General features: G+C 49.7%; 5 protein-coding genes across 19 annotated transcripts; 2 read left to right on the top strand and 3 right to left on the bottom strand.

Moving 5' to 3' along the window:
* Window positions 1–1,062: 1,062 nt before the first annotated feature.
* On the bottom strand, window positions 1,063–1,503 carry LOC104371915 (claw keratin-like). Of its 5 annotated transcripts, none has more exons than XM_086630367.1 (2): window positions 1,236–1,503; window positions 1,063–1,181 (listed from the first exon to the last, which is right to left on the bottom strand). In XM_086630367.1, exons 1-2 carry the CDS (start codon window positions 1,501–1,503, stop codon window positions 1,063–1,065), a joined length of 387 nt encoding a protein of 128 aa, XP_086486493.1. The 5 variants fall into 5 exon arrangements, with proteins under 5 accessions (XP_086486493.1, XP_086486494.1, XP_086486492.1 ...); XM_086630368.1 differs by having other exon boundaries at window positions 1,242–1,503; XM_086630366.1 differs by having other exon boundaries at window positions 1,063–1,226; window positions 1,260–1,503.
* Window positions 1,504–3,144: 1,641 nt separating this feature from the next.
* Window positions 3,145–3,558, top strand: LOC104371917 (feather keratin Cos1-1/Cos1-3/Cos2-1-like). 3 transcript variants are annotated; one of them, XM_086630456.1, is made up of 2 exons: window positions 3,145–3,379; window positions 3,422–3,558. In XM_086630456.1, the coding sequence occupies exons 1-2, from the start codon at window positions 3,145–3,147 to the stop codon at window positions 3,556–3,558; spliced, it is 372 nt and encodes a 123-aa protein (XP_086486582.1). The 3 variants fall into 3 exon arrangements, with proteins under 3 accessions (XP_086486582.1, XP_086486581.1, XP_086486580.1); XM_086630455.1 differs by having other exon boundaries at window positions 3,145–3,388; XM_086630454.1 differs by having other exon boundaries at window positions 3,145–3,558.
* A 2,082-nt stretch (window positions 3,559–5,640) lies between these two features.
* On the bottom strand, window positions 5,641–6,054 carry LOC147526159 (feather keratin Cos2-3-like). 3 transcript variants are annotated; one of them, XM_086630462.1, is made up of 2 exons: window positions 5,811–6,054; window positions 5,641–5,777 (listed from the first exon to the last, which is right to left on the bottom strand). In XM_086630462.1, exons 1-2 carry the CDS (start codon window positions 6,052–6,054, stop codon window positions 5,641–5,643), a joined length of 381 nt encoding a protein of 126 aa, XP_086486588.1. The 3 variants fall into 3 exon arrangements, with proteins under 3 accessions (XP_086486588.1, XP_086486589.1, XP_086486587.1); XM_086630463.1 differs by having other exon boundaries at window positions 5,820–6,054; XM_086630461.1 differs by having other exon boundaries at window positions 5,641–6,054.
* A 1,594-nt stretch (window positions 6,055–7,648) lies between these two features.
* On the top strand, window positions 7,649–8,062 carry LOC147526158 (feather keratin Cos2-3-like). 3 transcript variants are annotated; one of them, XM_086630460.1, is made up of 2 exons: window positions 7,649–7,883; window positions 7,926–8,062. In XM_086630460.1, exons 1-2 carry the CDS (start codon window positions 7,649–7,651, stop codon window positions 8,060–8,062), a joined length of 372 nt encoding a protein of 123 aa, XP_086486586.1. The 3 variants fall into 3 exon arrangements, with proteins under 3 accessions (XP_086486586.1, XP_086486584.1, XP_086486583.1); XM_086630458.1 differs by having other exon boundaries at window positions 7,649–7,892; XM_086630457.1 differs by having other exon boundaries at window positions 7,649–8,062.
* Window positions 8,063–10,370: 2,308 nt separating this feature from the next.
* Window positions 10,371–10,811, bottom strand: LOC147526157 (claw keratin-like). 5 transcript variants are annotated; one of them, XM_086630451.1, is made up of 2 exons: window positions 10,550–10,811; window positions 10,371–10,498 (listed from the first exon to the last, which is right to left on the bottom strand). In XM_086630451.1, the coding sequence occupies exons 1-2, from the start codon at window positions 10,809–10,811 to the stop codon at window positions 10,371–10,373; spliced, it is 390 nt and encodes a 129-aa protein (XP_086486577.1). The 5 variants fall into 5 exon arrangements, with proteins under 5 accessions (XP_086486577.1, XP_086486576.1, XP_086486578.1 ...); XM_086630450.1 differs by having other exon boundaries at window positions 10,371–10,534; window positions 10,568–10,811; XM_086630452.1 differs by having other exon boundaries at window positions 10,371–10,507; window positions 10,568–10,811.
* Window positions 10,812–20,272: the final 9,461 nt, after the last annotated feature.

Here is a 20,272-nt window from a genome sequence, read left to right as displayed (position 1 = left end):
CATCTTTCCTCGAGCTCCCCAGCAGTGACCAGTGTGCTGCCACACTGTCCTTCCTGGTGCCTCTGTCCAGAACTCTCTCTGTCCAAGACCACCTTGCTGTGACAGGATGACATGATCAGAAGATTGCGGAGGAAGGGAGGGACCATAGGAAGATGGGCAGTCCAACCTCCTGCTCAATGAGCTTTGTGCTTCATGGGACTGGAGACCTTTGGCCATTTCATAGCTCAGAGAAGAAACTTGGAAAAAGTCAGCTGTGTCTACTCAGCCCTTCCCAGTGCCCCCACCTCTAGCTGGGCACAGGGAGATGGGCAGCAGCCCTGTACATGCAGTCTTTGTCTCTCCATTTCCCTGGGCCTCCAAATGTGACCAATAACAAGCCAAGACAAACAGGTGATGACAGGTATGCTGCTTTTGCAGAGGGTATGGAAGAGCTTCTGTAAGACATGCATGGCACTTTCATGTATTGCAAGTGAGCTTTGGGAATGTTTTGTGTTTCTTACTGGTGGGAGATCAGAGGAAACTGGGTGGGATGTGCTCTACAAGATCCAGCTGGGACTGTCATCAGCAGTTGTAACACATGAACAAACTGCCCAAATGCTCCAAAGGCACAACCGTGGGAGATGTAAGCACCCCAGACCAAACGGCCCAAGGTTTGAGGAAAGTGGGAAAGAAGAAGGAGGGATGAAGAAAAACCATGGATCGATATGGTGATGCAAGGCAGCTTTTATTGCAGTTCAAGGGTAGGAGAGAGTTGGAAGAAGAGCAGAGTCCTTGTCAAGGCAAACCATGTCCCCTGGTGATGTGCAGATCTACAACGACTATCAGCTGTGGTGCAGGAGAAGGCAGCCAGTGTGGGTCTCTGTCATCAGAGGGTAGCAAGTCTTGAAGGGATGCTCAAGCAGGGTGTAATAAAGGCCAAGTTGGACCCCAAGTAGGCACAAGGCTTCCAAGGCCTGGATCTCAACAGTGCCAAAGAGATGTCCTTCTTTGGGTGTCATGTCAAGATGTGCTGGGGGTTTTTTTGGAGCTCTCTTTCATCTCCGACAGGATCCACTGTGGGGCTTAGCAGGGCCCACAGTTGCCGCTGAGGTATCTGTGGCAACTGAGCCCGCCGCCATATCCACAACCCCCAAAGCCTCCGTAGCCCCCATAAAGCCCATAACCTCCATAGCCACCATAGCCTCCATAGCCCCCATAGCCTCCATAACCCCCATAGCCCCCATAGCCTCCATAACCGTAGCCACCGAATCCTCCATAGCCACCACGGCCTCCAAAAGTGCCACCGTAGCTTCCGGCAATGCCGGGAGCTCCCGCCGAGCCAACAACACTGTGCTGCGGGAAGGAGCTGAGGATGGGCCCGGGGAAGGTGACCACCGAGGCTGGGGGCTGGATCACCACTGTGGAGTCAGGGCACTGCCGCACGCAGGGCTCGTTGCAGGTGTCAGCCAGTGGGGCCGGGGCGACCACCCCACAGGAAGGGACGCACAAGCTGGAGCAGGACATCTTTCAGGCAGACAAGAAGTCCTGAAAAACACAGCAGGGATTAGGCAAGAGAGTGGGGAAGGGGCTGTAATGAGGGAGACAGGGAGAGATCCCCAAGAGGCTTCCAAGAGCTGGACTTACGTGGTTGATCAGGAGAGTCAAGCGGAGGAAGCTGGATGGAGGGCTGTGAAGCCCTCGACTCTTTTATACATGTCCCATACTGCCTGGGGCATCGACCAAGGGGATGGTGGTGAAAATCTCACTTAATCACGTGATAAAGTGGACAAGCTTCATGACACAGATTGTGATAAAACACAATTACAGGTCTCCTGATTGGGGACACTGGTGTGGAAATGTTCGCTACAAAAGATGAGATGGGAGGGACAGACCATGACAAATCACTACATGAAAGTCAACGTTCTGCTGTAGGTGATCAGGCAGAACAAATAAATCCTGATCTGTCCTAATCCTCTCACTCTGGTTACATTCCTGAGCCCTTAACATCTTGCAGAAGTGTGTTGCCATCCTGCACGCAGCCATCACGCCTATCATTACCTCCCTTTTACAAGCTGGTAAACAGAGGTACCAGGAGTTTGGGCAAAGGCAGAAGCCATTCCACTCGCCCTGAGTGACTCCCATATGCCCACCATCTCCCAGTGCCCGTGAGGGCTGGGGACCTTTTGGGGTAACAGGTCAGGAGCATCCCTCAGCCTTGAGCATCTCTGTGCCTCAGCTTGACTGGGTGTATGTGGGGCTCCCACAACACCAGCCATGCAAAGAGGAGGAGCATTCTCTGCTGGGTGGGGCAGACTCGTATGTGCGGGTGCTCAAGACTATGGTGAGTGGGGAGGTGTGAGATCGTGCATGGGGGTCATGTGTGAAGGGAGATGTGCACAGAGGAGCTGGAGGGCAGGAAGTATACCAGGATGTGCTCGGCTTCCTTGGCCATGTGCCTGGGAGTGTGGTTCTCCCCAAGCCCTCTCTGGAGGGACTCGATTACTCAGCTGGGCATTGAGACCTTTGCCAGGAGAGGCTGGCTGGGCATCCACAGAGAGCCAGGATGCACGTGGCCACGCTGCCCGTAGGCACAGGCATGCTGGGCACTGCTGGTTCTGGGCATGTGACTGGGCTGATGCTGCATGTGGTGTGGTTGGGCACATTAATCTTCTGCAAGATGCTCAGGACAGTGACACATAGGCAAAGTGAAGGGATTATGGACAGAACGGGATTTATTGGTACCACCAGGTCATCTACAGCAGCATGTTGTCTTTCATGTAGTGATTTGTCGTGGTCTGTCACTCCCATCACATCTTTCTTCTCCAGGGCACTTTTGCATGCCAATGTAGTCAATTAGGAGACATAAAATTGTGTTGCATCACAATCTGTGTCATGAAGCTTGTTCGCTTCATCGCGTGTTTCCCTGGGGTTTCTATCACCACCCCTGTGGCTGATGCCCCGGGCAGTCTGGGACATGTATAAAAGAGCCGAGGACTTCACAGCCCTCCATCCAACTTCTTTCGCTTGACTCTCCTGATCAACCGTGTAAGTCCAGCTCTTGGAAGTCTCTTGGGGATCTCTCCCTGCCTCCCTCGATACAGCCCCTTCCCCACTCTCTTGCCTAATCCCTGCTGTGTTTTCCAGGACTCCTTGTCTACCTGAAAGATGTCCTGCTCCAGCTCATGCGTCCCTTCCTGTGGGGTGGTCGCCCCAGCCCCACTGGCTGACACCTGCAATGAGCCCTGCGTGCGGCAGTGCCCTGACTCCACGGTGGTGATCCAGCCCCCGGCCTCGGTGGTCACCTTCCCCGGGCCCATCCTCAGCTCCTTCCCGCAGCACAGCGTTGTTGGCTCGGCAGGAGCTCCTGGTGTTGCCGGAGGCTACGGTGGCACTTTTGGAGGCCGTGGTGGTTATGGGGGATTCGGCGGCTATGGTTATGGAGGCTATGGAGGCTATGGAGGCTATGGTGGCTATGGAGGCTATGGGCTTTATGGGGGCTATGGAGGCTTTGGGGGTTGCGGATATGGTGGCTGGCGCAGTGGCCGCAGGTACCTCAGCGGCAACTGTGGGCCCTGCTAAAGTCCCAAACTAGGTCCAGCCACTGATGAAGGAGAGCTCCAGGAAAGCTTACAGAACATCTGGATATGACACCTGTGAGAATGGCATCTCTTTGGTATGGCTGGGCTCCAGGTCCTGGACTCCTTGTGCCTACTTGAGGATAAGCTCTTCCTTCCTCCTGTCCTGCTTGAGCATCCCTTCAAGACTTGCTACCCCCTGATTACAAAGATCCACACTGTCTGCCTTATTCTGCACCATGGCTGAATCTCATTGTAGCTCTGCCCACTGCCAAGAGACAGGGGAAGGCCCTGGACAGGGACTGCTCTTCTCCCAACTTCCTCCTCGCCTCGAACTACAATAAAAGCTGTCTTGCATCACAATGTTGACCCATGGTTTTTCTTCATCCTTCCTTCTTCTTTCCCACTCCCCCAGACCGTGGGCTGTTTGGTCTGGGCTGTTTGCATCTCCCCAGGTAGTGCCCTTGGAGCATTTGGGCAGTGTGCTCAGTGTGCTACAACTGCTGATGACAGTCCCAGCTGGGTCTTGTAAAGCACATTCCACTGAGTTTCCTCTGGTCTCCCACCAGAATGTTATTGTTCATATTTGGAGGTCTAGGGATATGGAGGTCCATTTGGCTGTGCCCAGGAATAACATGAGAGCTTACCACAGCCCAGAACTCTGCAACAGACTTTGCTGGACCTTTGCTGCCCTTCCTCACACACCAGATGAATAAGTAGCCCACACTGCCACATGTCCCCAAAGCACTCAGGCACAGCAGCCGTCATGACATCACCAGAAACCCCTTCCACCACTCTGCCTTCAGGAGACACATAGGGGACACCAAGTGAGCAAGGACATGGCAAATGACCAAGAGTCAGTCCAGGAGAATCTGGGTAGATATGAGGATGGGCAGAGATGGGACATCCTCAAAGAGAAGAGAAGACGTGCAAAAATCTGTTTAGGCACTTGAAAAAAATGAATGCCTGCTCTTTCCAATTTGCTGCCTTTCTTCCCATTCCATGTGTTCAAAATTGTGAATGACACATCTTTCCTCGAGCTCCCCAGCAGTGACCAGTGTGCTGCCACACTGTCCTTCCTGATGCCTCTGTCCAGAACTCTCTCTGTCCAAGACCACCTTGCTGTGACAGGATGACATGTTCAGAAGATTGCGGAGGAAGGGAGGGACCATAGGAAGATGGGCAGTCCAACCTCCTGCTCAATGAGCTTTGTGCTTCATGGGACTGGAGACCTTTGGCCATTTCATAGCTCAGAGAAGAAACTTGGAAAAAGTCAGCTGTGTCTACTCAGCCCTTCCCAGTGCCCCCACCTCTAGCTGGGCACAGGGAGATGGGCAGCAGCCCTGTACATGCAGTCTTTGTCTCTCCATTTCCCTGGACTTCCAAATGTGGCCAATAACAGGCCAGGAAAAGCAGATGATGACAGGTATGCTGCTTTTGCAGAGGGTATGGAAGAGCTTCTGTAAGACATGCATGGCACTTTCATGTATTGCAAGTGAGCTTTGGGAATGTTTTGTGTTTCTTACTGGTGGGAGATCAGAGGAAACTGGGTGGGATGTGCTCTACAAGATCCAGCTGGGACTGTCATCAGCAGTTGTAACACACGAACAAACTGCCCAAATGCTCCAAAGGCACAAACGTGGGAGATGCGAGCAGCCCGGACAACAGCCCAAGGTTTGGGGGAAGTGGGAAAGAAGAAGAAGGGATGAAGAAAAACCATGGATCGATATGGTGATGCAAGGCAGCTTTTATTGCAGTTCAAGGGTAGGAGAGAGTTGGAAGAAGAGCAGAGTCCTTGTCAAGGCAAACCATGTCCCCTGGTGATGTGCAGATCTACAACGACTATCAGCTGTGGTGCAGGAGAAGGCAGCCAGTGTGGGTGTCTGTCATCAGAGGGTAGCGAGTCTTGAAGGGATGCTCAAGCAGGGTGCAAGAAAGACTGAGTTGGATCCCAAGTAGGCACAAGGCTTCCAAGGCCTGGAGTTCAGCAGTGCCAAAGAGATGTCCTTCTTTGGTGTCATGTCAAGATGTGCTGAGGGTATTTTCTCGAGCTCTCCTTCATCTCCGACAGGATCCACTGTGGGGCTTAGCAGGGCCCACAGTTGCCACTGAGGTACCTGTGGCAACTGAGCCCGCCGCCATATCCACAACCCCCAAAGCCTCCGTAGCCCCCATAAAGCCCGTAGCCTCCATAGCCTCCATAACCCCCATAGCCCCCATAGCCTCCATAACCATAGCCGCCGAATCCTCCATAACCACCACGGCCTCCAAAAGTGCCACCGTAGCCTCCAGCAACACCAGGAGCTCCTGCCGAGCCAACAACGCTGTGCTGCGGGAAGGAGCTGAGAATGGGCCCGGGGAAGGTGACCACTGAGGCCGGGGGCTGGATCACCACCGTGGAGTCGGGGCACTGCCGCACGCAGGGCTCGTTGCAGGTGTCAGCCAGTGGGGCCGGGGCGACCACCCCACAGGAAGGGGCACACAGGTTAGAGCAGGACATCTTTCAGGTAGACAAGGAGTCCTGGAAAACACAGCAGGGATTAGGCAAGAGAGTGGGGAAGGGGCTGTAATGAGGGAGGCAGGGAGAGATCCCCAAGAGGCTTCCAAGAGCTGGACTTACGTGGTTGATCAGGAGAGTCAAGCGAAAGAAGCTGGATGGAGTGCTGTGAAGTCCTCGGCTCTTTTATACATGTCCCAGACTGCCCGGGGCATCGGCCACAGGGGTGGTGGTGGAAACCACTCAATCATGCGATGAAGTGGACAAGCTTCATGACACAGATTGTGATGTGACAGAATTATACGTCTCCTCATTGGAGAAAATGTTGTGCAAACATGCCCTGGAGAAGAAAGAGGTAATGGGGGCACAAATCATTACATGAAAGACAACATGCTGCTGTAGTTGACCAGGCAACACCAATAAACGCTGATCTGTCCTTAATCCATCAGTTTTCTTATGTAGAAGAATCCTAAGCATCTTGCAGAAGATTGCTGTGTCCAGCCACATCACACACAGCATCAGCCCTGCCACGTGACCCGAGCCAGTGGTGCCAAGAGAGTCTATGCCTGCTGGGAACGTGGCCACGTGCATCCTGGCTCTCTGTGGATGTCCGGCCAGCCTCTCCTGGCAAAGCCCTCAATGCCCAGCTGAGTAATCAAGTCCCTCCAGAGAGGGCTTGGGGAGGAACAAGCTCACAAACACGTGGCCAAGGAAGATGTGTGAGTCCTGGTAACCTTCCTAACCTCCAGCTCCTGTGTGCACGTTCCCCTTCACACATGACCCTCATGCATGATCTCACACCTCCCCACTCACCATAGTCTTGAGCACCTGCACATATGGGTCTGCCCTACCCAGCAGAGAGTGCCCCTTCTCTTTGCATGGCTGGTGATGTGGGAGCCCCACATACACCCAGTCAAGCTGAGGCACGGAGATGGTCAAGGTTGAGGGATGCTCCTGACCTGTTACCCCAAAAGCATTTGGGAGTCACTCGAAGCCAGTGGAATGGCTTCTGCCTGTGCCCAACCTCCTGGTGCCTCTGTTTACCAGCTTGTAAAAGGGAGGTAATGACAGGCGTGATGGCTGCGTGCAGGATGGCAACACACTTCTGCAAGATGCTAAGGGCTCGGGAATGTAACCAGAGTGAGGGGATTAGGGACAGATCAACGTTTATTGGTGCCATATTCAGCTACAGCAGCACCTTGTCTTTCATGTAATGATTTGTCATGGTCTGTCCCTCCCATCACATCTTTCTTCTTCAGCATACGTTTCCTCACCAATGTCCTCAATCAGGGGACATATAATTTTCTTGCATCACAATCTGTGTCATGAAGCTTGTCTGCTTCATTGCATGTTTCCTTGTGGTTTCCACCATCCCCCCTTAGCTGATGCCCCGGGCAGCCTGGAACATGTATAAAAGAGTCGAGGGCTTCACAGCCCTCCATCCAGCTTCCTCCGCTTGACTCTCCAGATCAACCGTGTAAGTCCAGCTCTTGGAAGTCTCTTGGGGATCTCTCCCTGCCTCCCTCATTACAGCCCCTTCCCCACTCTCTTGCCTAATCCCTGCTGTGTTTTCCAGGACTCCTTGTCTGCCTGAAAGATGTCCTGCTCTAACCTGTGCGCCCCTTCCTGTGGGGTGGTCGCCCCGGCCCCACTGGCTGACACTTGCAACGAGCCCTGCGTGCGGCAGTGCCCTGACTCCACGGTGGTGATCCAGCCCCCGGCCTCAGTGGTCACCTTCCCCGGGCCCATCCTCAGCTCCTTCCCGCAGCACAGCGTTGTTGGCTCGGCAGGAGCTCCTGGTGTTGCCGGAGGCTACGGTGGCACTTTTGGAGGCCGTGGTGGTTATGGGGGATTTGGCGGCTATGGTTATGGAGGCTATGGGGGCTATGGGGGTTATGGTGGCTATGGAGGCTATGGGCTCTATGGGGGCTATGGAGGCTTTGGCGGTTGTGGATATGGCGGTGGGCTCAGTTGCCACAGGTACCTCAGTGGCAACTGTGGGCCTTGCTAAGCCCCACACTGGATCAGGCTGCAGATGAAGGAGAGCTCGAGAAAATACCCCCACCGCATCTTGACACGACATCTCAAGGATTGACATACTTTTGTCATCCATGGGCTTCAGGTCTTGGAAGACTCATGCCTTCTTGGTGCTCAACTCTGCCTTTTTCCTGTCCTGCTTGAGCATCCCTTCAAGACTTGTTACTCCCTAATGACAGAAACTCGCACTGGCTGTCTACTCCTGCACAACGGCTGATGCTCATTGTAGCTCTGCCCACTGCCAAGAGACAGGAGAAGGTCTTGGACAGGGCCCTGCTCTTCTCCCAACTCCCTCCTCCCCTTGAACTGCAATAAAAATGTCTTGCATCACAATGTTGACCCACGGTTTTTCTTCATTCTTGCTTCTTCTTTCCCACTTCCCTCAAACATTGGGCTGTTTCGTCTGGGTTGCTTGCATCTCCCAGGGTAGTGCCCTTGGAGGATTTGGTCAGTTTTCTCAGTGTCTTACAACTGCTGATGATAGTCCCAGCTGGGTCTTGTAGAGCAAATTCCTCCCATTTTCCTCTGGTCTCCCACCAGTAAGAAACACAAAACATTCCCAAAGCTCACTTGCAATACATGAAAGTGTCCTGTGTTTCTTGCAGAAGATCTTCCAAATCCTCTGCAAAAGCAGCATGCCTGTCATCACCTGTTTTTCTTGGCTTGTTATTTGCCACATTTGGAGGTCCAGGGAAATGGAGAGACAAAGACTGTATGTACAGGGCTGCTGCCCATCTCCCTGTGCCCAGTGAGAGGTGGGGGCACTGGGAACGGGTGCATAGTCACAGCAGACTTTTACCAACTTTCCTCTCAGAGCCATGAAATGGGCATGAGTCTCCAGTCCCATGATGCACAAAGCTCATTGAGCAGGAGGTTGGATTGCCCACCTTCCCCCAGTATCTTCTGATTGTGTCATCCTGGTACAGCAAGGTGGTCTTGGACAGAGAGAGTTCTGGCCAGAGGTATCCGGAAGGACAGTGTGGCAGCACGTTGGTCACTGCCGGGTACCTCTGGAAAAGACGGCTCAGCCATCCATATATCTACCCAGATTCCCCACCACTGACTCTTTGCCATTCGTTGCGTACTTGCTAATGTGTGTCCCCACATTTCTCCTGAGGGTTCATTGTTGGAAGGGACTTTTTGTGATCTTGTCATGGCTGCTGTGCCTGGGTGCTTTGGGGGCATGTGGCAGTGTGGGCAACTTTGTGGTCTGTTGTGTGAGGAAGGTCAGCAAAGGGCCAGCAAAGTCTGTTGCAGAGCACTGTGTTGTGGGAAGCTCTCCTGTCGTTCCTGGGCAGAGATGTGTCCTATGCTGTTGGAGGATGACACAGTGAATGCCAGGAAGAACTTCTCAAGCAGTGGGGGCAAGAGAAGTCCAAAAGTGCTCCAAGGAGCAGCAGGAGAAGGAGGAAAAACAGGATGAGGGGGTGGTACAGGAGTGAAGGAATGTGGAAGCAATGGACGTATGGCAGTTGGGAGGTGATGGGAATTGTTCATCCTTTCCCATATTGACATGTGGTCTCCCAAGTGGCTCTGAGCTGCACCTTTGTTGTGAGGATGTCTCTTTTGACATTCAAATCCCTGCTGCCCTGGGTGTGCAGGCACCCTGTGGGGAATGGCCAGAGTGGACAGAAAACTCACTCCAGGGGTCAACAGCTCTTGTTGGGCTGCAGAGTGCAGGAGCCTAATGTGGGGTACGGAGAAGGCAAAGAGGGAGTAGATGTTGTCAGAGGAGTTGAGCATGGGTTCTGCTCTGGGTGACCCTCCCACAGAGCGATGTGATGCCCAATGGCAGGAAGGAGGAATCGAGGAAGCTCCTGGACTTCCTGCTAAAAATCTCTGTGTGGGAGGTGGCTCAGACACTCATGAGAACCCATGCTGTAACTCAGGGTATTGGAGGAAGGATGAAGAAAGACCATGGGTCAACACTGCGATGCAAGACAGTTTTATTGCAATTTGCGGGGAGGAGGGAGTTGGGAGAAGTGCAGGGCCCTGGCCAGGGGCAATCCTCATCTGCTGGCAGTGGGCACAGTCAGCAAGAATCAGCCAAGCCACAGCAGCAGGCACCTGGCACTGGGCCACACACTGTCAGGGGAACCGAGTCCTGAAGCGATACTCAAGTGGAGAAGAAAGGCAGAGTTGAGCGCCAAGAAAACACGAGGCATCCAAGATCTGGAGCTCAGCAATGACAAGAGGAACTCCGTCCACAGAGCATCATGTTGGGATGTGCCAGGGGCTTTTCCGGAGCTCTCCTTCATCTGTGGCTGGACTCACTGTGGAGCTTAGCAGGTCCCACAGTTGCCGCTGAGGTACTTGTGGCCACGGCGCCAGCCACCGTATCCGCAACCCCCAAAGGCTCCGTAGCCCCCATAAAGTCCGTAGCCTCCATAACCCCCATAGCCCCCATAGCCTCCATAGCCTCCATAACCCCCATAGCCCCCATAGCCTCCATAACCATAGCCGCCGAATCCTCCATAACCACCACGGCCTCCAAAAGTGCCACCGTAGCCTCCGGCAACGCCGGGAGCTCCTGCCGAGCCAACAACGCTGTGCTGCGGGAAGGAGCTGAGGATGGGCCCGGGGAAGGTGACCACTGAGGCTGGGGGCTGGATCACCACCGTGGAGTCGGGGCACTGCCGCACGCAGGGCTCGTTGCAGGTGTCAGCCAGTGGGGCCGGGGCGACCACCCCACAGGAAGGGACACACGAGCTGGAGCAGGACATCCTTTGGTTCAGGAGGTGAAGCTGCAAGACATGGCAGAGCTCCGGCTCAGTACAAGGCCTCATCCCAAAACCCTCCTGGCTTTCTTGAACTTGGAACCTGTCTCCCAGGAAATGCTCTGGATCATCTCGGGCAGTCAGTACTAACACATCTCCCACTGTTGAACTGCTGCTGTAAACCGCTCACTCTCCCTCACACTCCCGGCCTGACTTGCCCACACAAGAGAGGAAAAACTCCCTCATCCAAAGCAGATGGAAAATCACTGAGCTTCCACAGGACCTGTTGTATACTCAGGACATTGTACCCGCAAGTTTACCCTTCCATCCTTTCCATAGCTCTGGAACAGCACTGTCACATCCTGACTATGCTCTATGAAAGAGTGGCGAAGCCCCCAGCAAAAGATTCTGTCAGAAAGCCCCTGCTGAGGAAGGAAAGAGGGACATAAGACTTGGACTTACCACAGTGATCAGGAGAGTCAAGCGGAGGAAGCTGGATGGAGGGCTGTGAAGCCCTCAGCTCTTTTATACGTATCCCAGATTGCCCGGGGCATTGACCAAGGGGTGGTGGCAGAAGCCCCAGCTAATCCTGAGATCAAGTGGAGAAATTTCATGACACAGATTGTGATGCGACACAATTATGATGCCTCCTCAGTGAGGACTATAGCATGCAAACGTGCCCTGAAGAAGAAAGAGTTAATTGGAGGGACAGACTGTGACAAATCATTACATGAAAGACAACATGCTGCTGTAGATGAACTTGCAGCACCAATAAACCCTGATCTGTCCTTAATCCGTCAGTTTGCTTATGTAGAGGAATCCTGGGTTTGTTGCAGAAGCTTGCTATGCCCAGCCACACCACACTGAGCATCAGCCCAGCCACGTGCCCAGAGCCAGCAATGTCCAGCGTGCCTGTGCCTATGCCTATGGGAGCTTGGCCACATGCATCCTGGCTCTCTGTGGATGACCGGCCAGCCCCTCCTAGCACAGCCCTCAATGCCCAGCTGAGTAATCGAGTCCCTCCAGAGAGGGCTTGGGGAGGACCACACTCACAGACACATCACTGAAGCAACTGAGAGTGTCATGGTCCTGTTCCTGCCCTCCAGCTCTCCTGTGCGAGTTTCCTCTCACACAGGTCTCCAGTGCCTGATCCCACCGCTCTCCCACCCACATTTATGCCAACAGTGTTCCTAGATGGAGGTTAATCCCAGATGGCACCCATCTCCTCTGCTCTTTGCATGACCATCAAGTGAATTGGAGAGCTAAAAATCATCAAATCGTGGAGTTGCAGGAAAACGTCCAAGGCTTAGAGATGCCTCTTGCACCCAGTACTGTGACCTCCTAAACCCTTGCCATTATGGGGCCATGGTTGGCATTTGGGAGGTGCCCTGAGCAGGTGGGATACCTTCTTCCATTGCCCAACCTCCTGGCGCCTCTGCTTACCAACCTGTAAAAGAGAGGTAATGACAAGCGTGATGGCTGCGTACCAGATTGCAAAGCGCCTCTGGAAGATGCCCAAGGCACGTAATCAAAGTGAGAGGATTAGGGACAGATCAGGGTTTATTGGTGCCATGAGGACAACTACAGCAGTTCCTTGTCTTTTGTGTAACCATTTGTCATGGTCTGTCCCTTTCATTACCTGTTTGCTCTCCAGGGCATGTTTGCTCGCTGGTGTCCCCAATTAGGATGGATATAATTGCCCCGCATCACAATTTGTTTCATGAGGCTTCTCCACTTGATCTCAGGATTAGCTGGGGCTTCTGCCACCACCTCCTTGGCCAGTGCCCAAGACAGTGTGGGACATGTATAAAAGAGCTGAGGGCTTCACAGCCCTCCATCCAGCTTCCTCCGCTTGACTCTCCTGATCACTGTGGTAAGTCCAAGTCTTATGTCCCTCTTTCCTTCCTCAGCAGGGGCTTTCTGACAGAATCTTTTGCTGGGGGCTTCACCACTCTTCCATAGTGCATAGTCAGGATGTGACAGTGCTGTTCCAGAGCTATGGAAAGGATGGAAGGGTAAACTTGCGGGTACAATGTCCTGAGTATACAACAGGTCCTGTGGGAGCTCGGTGATTTTCCATCTGCTTTGGATGAGGGAGTTTTTCCTCTCTTGTGTGGGCAAGTCAGGCCAGGAGTGTGAGGGAGAGTGAGCGGTTTACAGCAGCAGTCCAACAGTGGGAGATGTGTTAGTACTGACTGCCTGAGATGATCCAGAACATTTCCTGGGAGACAGGTTCCAAGTGCAAGAGAGCCAGGAGGGATTTGGGATGAGGCCTTGTACTGAGCCGGAGCTCTGCCATGTCTTGCAGCTTCACCTCCTGAACCAAAGGATGTCCTGCTCCAGCTCGTGTGTCCCTTCCTGTGGGGTGGTCGCCCCGGCCCCACTGGCTGACACCTGCAACGAGCCCTGCGTGCGGCAGTGCCCCGACTCCACGGTGGTGATCCAGCCCCCAGCCTCAGTGGTCACCTTCCCTGGGCCCATCCTCAGCTCCTTCCCGCAGCACAGCGTTGTTGGCTCGGCGGGAGCTCCCGGCATTGCCGGAAGCTACGGGGGCACTTTTGGAGGCCGTGGTGGTTATGGAGGATTCGGCGGCTATGGTTATGGAGGCTATGGGGGCTATGGTGGCTATGGGGGCTATGGGGGTTATGGGGGCTATGGGGGTTATGGAGGCTATGGGCTTTATGGGGGCTATGGAGGCTTTGGGGGTTGTGGATATGGTGGCCGGCTCAGTTGCCACAGGTACCTCAGCGGCAACTGTGGGCCCTGCTAAGCCCCAAATATGGAGTTCAGTGCTGCATCTGCCCTGGGTCTTCACAAGTAACACCTCTTGTCTTCTATGACCAGTGCAGAACAAGGCTTTCAGCCCCTCTTTAGGCTGTGGCAAAGCAGCTACTTGAATTTTATCATCCTTGGTTACTTGCACAGAGCAACCTTATAGATCTTCAGCTGGTGGCTTTAGGCTTTCCAGCACTGCCTCCAAAAGCTCTCCGCTATCTGCAACACAACGAAGCTGTACTCAATCTCGGATGAGAGTCTTCTCTGCTCTGCCCGACTCTGAGACCCCCAATCTGCAATAGGAGGGGGGAATCTTTGTCGTGAAGCCCTGGGTTGTGCCTTGCTGCAGCTTTATGATTTTCGTGTTTCCAATTCATTGTTTCTGTGTTTTGTTTCTTGTTGACACTGTCTATTGTGTTTTCCATCCACATTAAAGAATTCGCATTGCATGAATATTTTTTTTTGGTCCGAATTTATTCTTCATCATGGCTGGAATTATGTCTGTAACTGAGTGATGATGTGAAATTTTGGATGGCAATTCATTTGCTTATTTATGGACGGTCTGAACTTCTCTCAGAAGAGACTTTTGAACTGCAAGGTAGGGAGGTTTCTAGCAAATGATTAGAGAAATCAAAAGACAGATTTCAAAGGTGAAATACCTCTTTCTGTTCTGTGAAATCTACTGAGGAATGAAGACTAAGCTGGTGGTGTAATTCTCTTCCATTCATACTTTGCACCCTGTTCCAACCCGTCAGTCACGATGCTCAGGGTGATGCACTGCGTGTGCCCCCTGCACTGTGGCCAGTCCATTCACGAGTGCTGTCATCTGTGGGGAGCCCGAGGGCATCCTTCCCCCTGTGACCCTGGAGAAGTTCTTCACCACGTGTCAGAGCCCCATGTGTGGGCTGCACATTTCTCCACCCTACCAGCTGCTCCCAGATATTCACATCTTGCTTTGGGCTTGGGGCAAAGTGGTGGGAAGTTGTTCTGTCCTGAGATGGACGTGGCAAATTTGGAGCTGAGCATTACCTGAGCCCTTGCAGGGATGGCTGTTACAAGCAGCAACTGCCGGGGACTCAGGTTGGTCCTGGGGAGCCTCAAATGTTTAATGACATTGCACAGGAAAAAATTCCTGGGATTTTGTGATGTTTGCACTCAAAGAAGAAACAGGGAATACCTATGACCAAGGATAAATATAATTTCAATTGATAAGTAAAAGAAGAAGGAAATTATTATATGGTAATGAAAACCAGAAGATGTATTTTAGTATAGAAAATTTATTGGGAAAGAAACAGAGTTTCTACAATTCTGGAACAAAATTGTACAGAATATAAAGATCATCTTTCCAGGGGTTCGGCGAGGCTCTGGCTAATCACCAGAGTCAAAGTGATGCAGTGTATAAAAAAATGTTTTTCTCCTTTTGCGCAGTTGCTATGTGCAATTTCTAGCATCCCAAGTCACCTCTCTAAGTTCAGTGTCAAAAATATAACTGAAATAAGACAAAGCACAACGTAAGCAGATGACTAAACAGGAAAGCCAGAGGATAACAGATCTAAACTAAAGGCAAAATGAGAAAATGCACACGTGAGCCTGCCTTTTTCAGGTGTTGAGCATTTGCAGCTCTCATTCTTTTCAGCTGGAGCCAGACAACACCCAGCACTGGGGCTGGTGCCTACCAGCTCCACCCTCAATTTACATCTTGAGTTTCTTTTGCTCCTGCTTTAAGTTTCTTTGTGCGCACCGTGGCTGAGCTTAGTATGTCCACCGTTTCCCGGAGCGGTATGAATTGCATGGATGTGTCCATTGGGAAGAATAAGTGTAGGAGTATTTTGGGGCACACCGTGGCTCAGGTCTGGCGATAACCTGGGGGGTAAGTTTCTCCACTGCTCCTTCCAGCCTCCCTGTCACCTCTGCTGGCAGAGGTGCTGCGGCAGGGGGCTCTGCCAGGGCCACCTCGGAGGGCTCTGAGGCTCCCACGACGGTTTGCTGCGGGTAGGTGGTGAGGATGGGCCCTGGGAAGGTGACGACGACGGGTGGTGGGTATATAATCACCCGGGAGTCACCACAGGCCACGACGCAGGGCTCGTTGCTGCTGGTGGCCAGGGGCTGGGGACACTTTGTCTCGCAGGGGTTGGTGCATGCTAGCTGGTCAGTAGCCATCGCCTGGTGATGGGAGAGGAGTGCCTGCAATTTATTTGCAGAATTAGAAAAAAAACCCACCCCAAACCTCATGTGCTTGGTTATTGATACTTCTAAGCTTGGCTTTGAGATATTTAAACAGAGATAATTTGGGTAAAGACAGTAGTTGAGATCCTTTCCTTATATCTGCCGCCTTCTACTTAGCCTCTATCTATTTGTCCTTTCTAATCTGCTGCTTTAAGCTTTCTCTCTTTACTTGTCTTACTCTGGGAGCAAAAATCCTCCCCTTTCTTTGCATGCTATCGCCAAAACAGGCATCTGCTCTGAAACCTCCAAGTCCTTTGTAATATTTCCTGGAGACGAGTTTGAACTTGTTCCTGCAGCATCTCCTTTCCGCCCACACGCAGCTTCCCAGGGTGGTGCCTACAGTCTTATGTTTTACAGACGGAGTGCAAGGGAAAACAGGGGAAAAACATCAGAATTTTCAGCAGATTTGAGTGTTGAGTAATCTGTTTAGCAGCCTGCTTAATTTCCTCTATTATTTTCCTGGCAGATTCCTGTTATTATCAGGCACTAAAATGTTCCACTAAAACATAGAAAAACAAAAGGCTAATAATAAATGGGAGTTTAAAAATACTGGCTTAACTAAGACAAATCACTTAAATATTTATATTGTGGTGATATTGTCAACCCACATATGAAATTTGCAGCTTCAGCTAAGGTAAACCCATTTAGTAGTGTCTATTTCTTTCTTCAGATTAAATCTTCGTATAAAAGCTGGTTCTGCATGGTATAGCATTGCACTATTTTTTTAAAAAACCTTGTAAATCAAAGATCTCTTATAGTGATGAATAAGTAAAAAATATTATTTTGTTCTCAATTAATCCTGTGTGCTGTGGTGTGCTAGAACTGCTGTCCCTGAGAACATTTGGGAGATGAGGACTAGGGGACGTGGCAGGTTTGCAGTACTCCTTACAATACGTAAACAGAATATGCAGAATGTTTCTAAGGCAGATGGTGAGTAATTTAAAGCTAACCTCTGAAATCAGTAAGTCTCACCTATGGAGAGGTATACAGGCTCTTAAAATATGGAGCCATCAAGGCTTCCTAATAAATAAACTATTATATTGTCGAGCATAAAGTAAAAACATCCTGAAAAGAATTTTCCTCCACTTCAGCAGCTCAGTGCTATTTTGCACCAGGTGCTAGCAGTATGTTGGGACAGGGGAAAGTGCAGAGCGATGAGCTCCTTGATCTATTTGCTTGTCCCAACAATATTCAGACGAAAGTAAAAGTATCCTGAAATGTATCATTCTGGGAGGGGAAAAAAAAAAAAACCACAAAAAACCCCAAACAAACAAAAACCCCAAAAACCAAACCCAAACAATCAAAACTCCCCCCAAAAACATGCATAGCATTTTTCCCCCAAATACCCTTAGGCTAGAACATAGCTTTGACCCCCCCAAAATATGCTTAATTTAATCTCTGTAAAAACACATTACAATGCTAGCAGAGTTTTAATAGAAATGAAAGCTTATTTCCACAGTTACGTTAAAAAATAGTGTCTAATCATCACTTGCTGTAGCATGTTGTGACTCCAATTAAATTAGCTAAGGATGGGCAGATTATGAACAACAAGCTGCACGTCTATAGCTACACCGAGCTAACTTTGAACAAGGATTTTACTTCAATTTTACTTTTATCTACTAAATCCCCCCCACTTAACAACTGTTTAATCCCCTAATCGTGCCATATATGCAAAGCGAATGCTAAAATCTGTTCTCAGAGCTCTTCTGAAAATTTTTCACAACTAAGAGATTGAAACTCCCAATTCTCCCATAAAATTAACAGCCCAAAGCAATTTTGAAAAGCTCTTGCTTTTATTTTTACATCCTTTATCCAGCATAGAAAACATCTGCAGAAAGATGCTTACTAACGTCTCTGAGAGTCAGAATGTTTATCCAGGATTTAGTCCTGATTTTAACAGAAATTCATGCTAAAGGAAAATTAAACTCAAGGTTTGTATAGTTGTCAAAATCAGACTTACTCAGTGTACCGGAGAGAACAAGTCAAGGGAAGCAGTTAGAAAAAGTCTTTCGTGGAGAGAGTATTTATACCCTTTCTCGGATTGCCTGGAGGAGCTGAGACACCCGTTGTGTAAAGGGCCTTAATTACTTATGAAGCAAACTCTGTTGCTTGTATTACTCCTGTAGTTGCAGTAATTGTTTTGCTCACTGTTTATGATTATCTAAAGCTGAGTTGGGTAATAATACAAAATGCAGACGGTAACTTGCAAGTTCTTTTCATCTTGAAATTTCCTGGTTTTGCTCTACTGATTTCATTAAGAATTAAAAATACGCAAGGAATTAATAGACTTCTGGTGACTTATCTTTGGTGAAAACATGAATGTACAAGGAGTCTCAGAGATGTTGGTGACACGGTGTGTCAGCACACATGAGTTTTATTTTCCATTTTGGCAATATGAACTAACATCTAGTATTTGTCTCCATGCCTAGGTAAATCTCTAGAAAGACAGGGCTTGCTTTTCATCTGATATGATGTTAATGAGGTTTCCAGATGTGCTCTTAAGTCAGAGGAAGTATCTGGTCCAAAAACTTTAAAGGGCAAAAACTATCACAGAGTTATCTTTTAGATAAAAATGAAGCCATCTCCGATTATGGAGGTTAAAATGAGGAACTGATTAAACAAATGTTTTACATATTTGATTCTGCATGAGGTCAGAGCAATCTAAATCCACTACGATATTACTACTATTAACATAAAATAATTCCCATGTATGGCATACTGACAGATGTTTGTCAACTTCTTTGAAATATGATTTCCTGATGTCGCCAGAATATTCCCGATAAACTCCGCAGCCAAGGGGATCTTTTGAGGTGCCTCATGAAATAAGAATAATTAATGTCATAAACTCATGATGTCGTAAACACCTTGATGGTGGTGGTTTTAATTCATTTAAATGTGCTTGGCATTTTTATGCACGAAGCTTCCCTCTGGAGCGAAGAATGAGTTCGGTGAACTGATTTCTGGGAAAATGGGTGTACTGAAAGGGCACGTTGACAAGGTCCTCCCGGTTGCCTCTGCCACCAGAGGGAGCATCTGTGGACGTAGGAGCCTCCCACTTCCCCAGCATCTCCATGTGCACAGGGACAGAGTTAACTCCATCAGTACTGGCTGGGGTAGTGTTCAGCCTGTGGGTGTGTGCCACGGCAGAGGTAGCCTCAGATTTTCTTGATTTGATCCTATGAGGTAGGATGAATGTCGCTTATGTCAGAGGGGCTCACAATTCAGCTGAAAATAGTTTCAATATTTTCTTCTTCTCCCTAAGTTTTCGATGCCTCTTCGTTCTAACTCTTTGGTAATTTCTAGCTGGAAGACCTCTCCCCTCCAAGGATATACCCTGAAATTGTTATTTCAAATCATGGATATTCAAGCACATAAAGCAAGAGTGAAATTCACACCTACAAAAGGATTCCAGCTAAGCTCTCTGGATTCTCCTCCCAGTCATTCTCTGCGGCATTTGGGAGATCCTTGATGGATCTAGGAACTGAATTCCCACTGTCATACTAAGATGCAGTCCCTTAACTACAACGTAATTAGCTGCTTCCAAAATTCACCCATAATGTAGCAATACTATACAGAATTTTCCTTTTCCCCCCTAGTTTTTGTGATGTACTCCAGAGTGACTAACAAAGGTAATAAAGGGCAGAGAGTAATGCAGACTGCATATACCACAATATAGAATATTAATATTCTCAGTGGCTATTAATTTTAAATTGTTTTAGAAAATTATATCCTTGTGTAAGGCAGCGACAGCAGTAATAATGGCTCTTGCCTAGCTAAGATGTGATTTATATGGTCAAACCAGTTCTGTTCAACTTCAGAGCACAGAAGTTTTGTTTGTAAAGCTGAGTCAGGAGCACTTGCTTATGAAGAAATAATCAAAGGAAAATGCTTACGGATGGATGCGCTGCTGATGTAGGTCTGCAACATTCATTCTCTTCACTTCAAAGAGGCTCTGCTTGCTTACATCATCTTATATTATAGCACATATAATATCAGCAATAATTCTGCCCATTAGGCAAGTATGAACTGAAATACAGGTCCAGATTGGAAGCAAGAGTTAATTATGTGTTAGTGTATAGATACACTGGTTTTTTACACTATCAGAAACTCTGGCTTTCTGATTTTATACTGACTACAAGTGAAAGTTGAATAAGCCAAAATTTGAGGCAGTGAATCACAGTCTAATTAGGACAATACTAGAAATGACCTTGATCCCTCTCCTTTAAGGTGATGCTGTTGCCCAACGCTAGGCGTCACCTACAGCTATTATGATAATACAACTATTTGCATAGGCAAAGTATTAATAAGTGTTTGTGAAACTTTTTCAGTCCTCAGAACGTTCCCATGGTGTTTAATTATACAGGGTGTTTCCAGAAACACCTCTTAAATCCTAATTTATGGCAGAAAAAGCATGATTTAACAAAACTATAGCTACTGCCGGGGGGGTGGGGGGGAACTATGGACTG

The sequence above is a fragment of the Tauraco erythrolophus genome (assembly GCF_009769465.1).
Source record: "Tauraco erythrolophus isolate bTauEry1 chromosome 30 unlocalized genomic scaffold, bTauEry1.pri scaffold_44_arrow_ctg1, whole genome shotgun sequence".
NCBI lineage: Eukaryota > Metazoa > Chordata > Aves > Musophagiformes > Musophagidae > Tauraco > Tauraco erythrolophus.
Note: the sequence above shows the minus strand (reverse complement) of the source record. Positions and strands in the feature narration are given on the sequence as shown.

Bases quoted from the DNA above. Each gene is read 5' to 3' on its own strand.
- LOC104371915 (XM_086630365.1), bottom strand. From the start codon at position 1,503: ATGTCCTGCTCCAGCTTGTGCGTCCCTTCCTGTGGGGTGGTCGCCCCG.
- LOC147526159 (XM_086630461.1), bottom strand. From the start codon at position 6,054: ATGTCCTGCTCTAACCTGTGTGCCCCTTCCTGTGGGGTGGTCGCCCCG.
- LOC147526157 (XM_086630449.1), bottom strand. From the start codon at position 10,811: ATGTCCTGCTCCAGCTCGTGTGTCCCTTCCTGTGGGGTGGTCGCCCCG.
- LOC104371917 (XM_086630454.1), top strand. From the start codon at position 3,145: ATGTCCTGCTCCAGCTCATGCGTCCCTTCCTGTGGGGTGGTCGCCCCA.
- LOC147526158 (XM_086630457.1), top strand. From the start codon at position 7,649: ATGTCCTGCTCTAACCTGTGCGCCCCTTCCTGTGGGGTGGTCGCCCCG.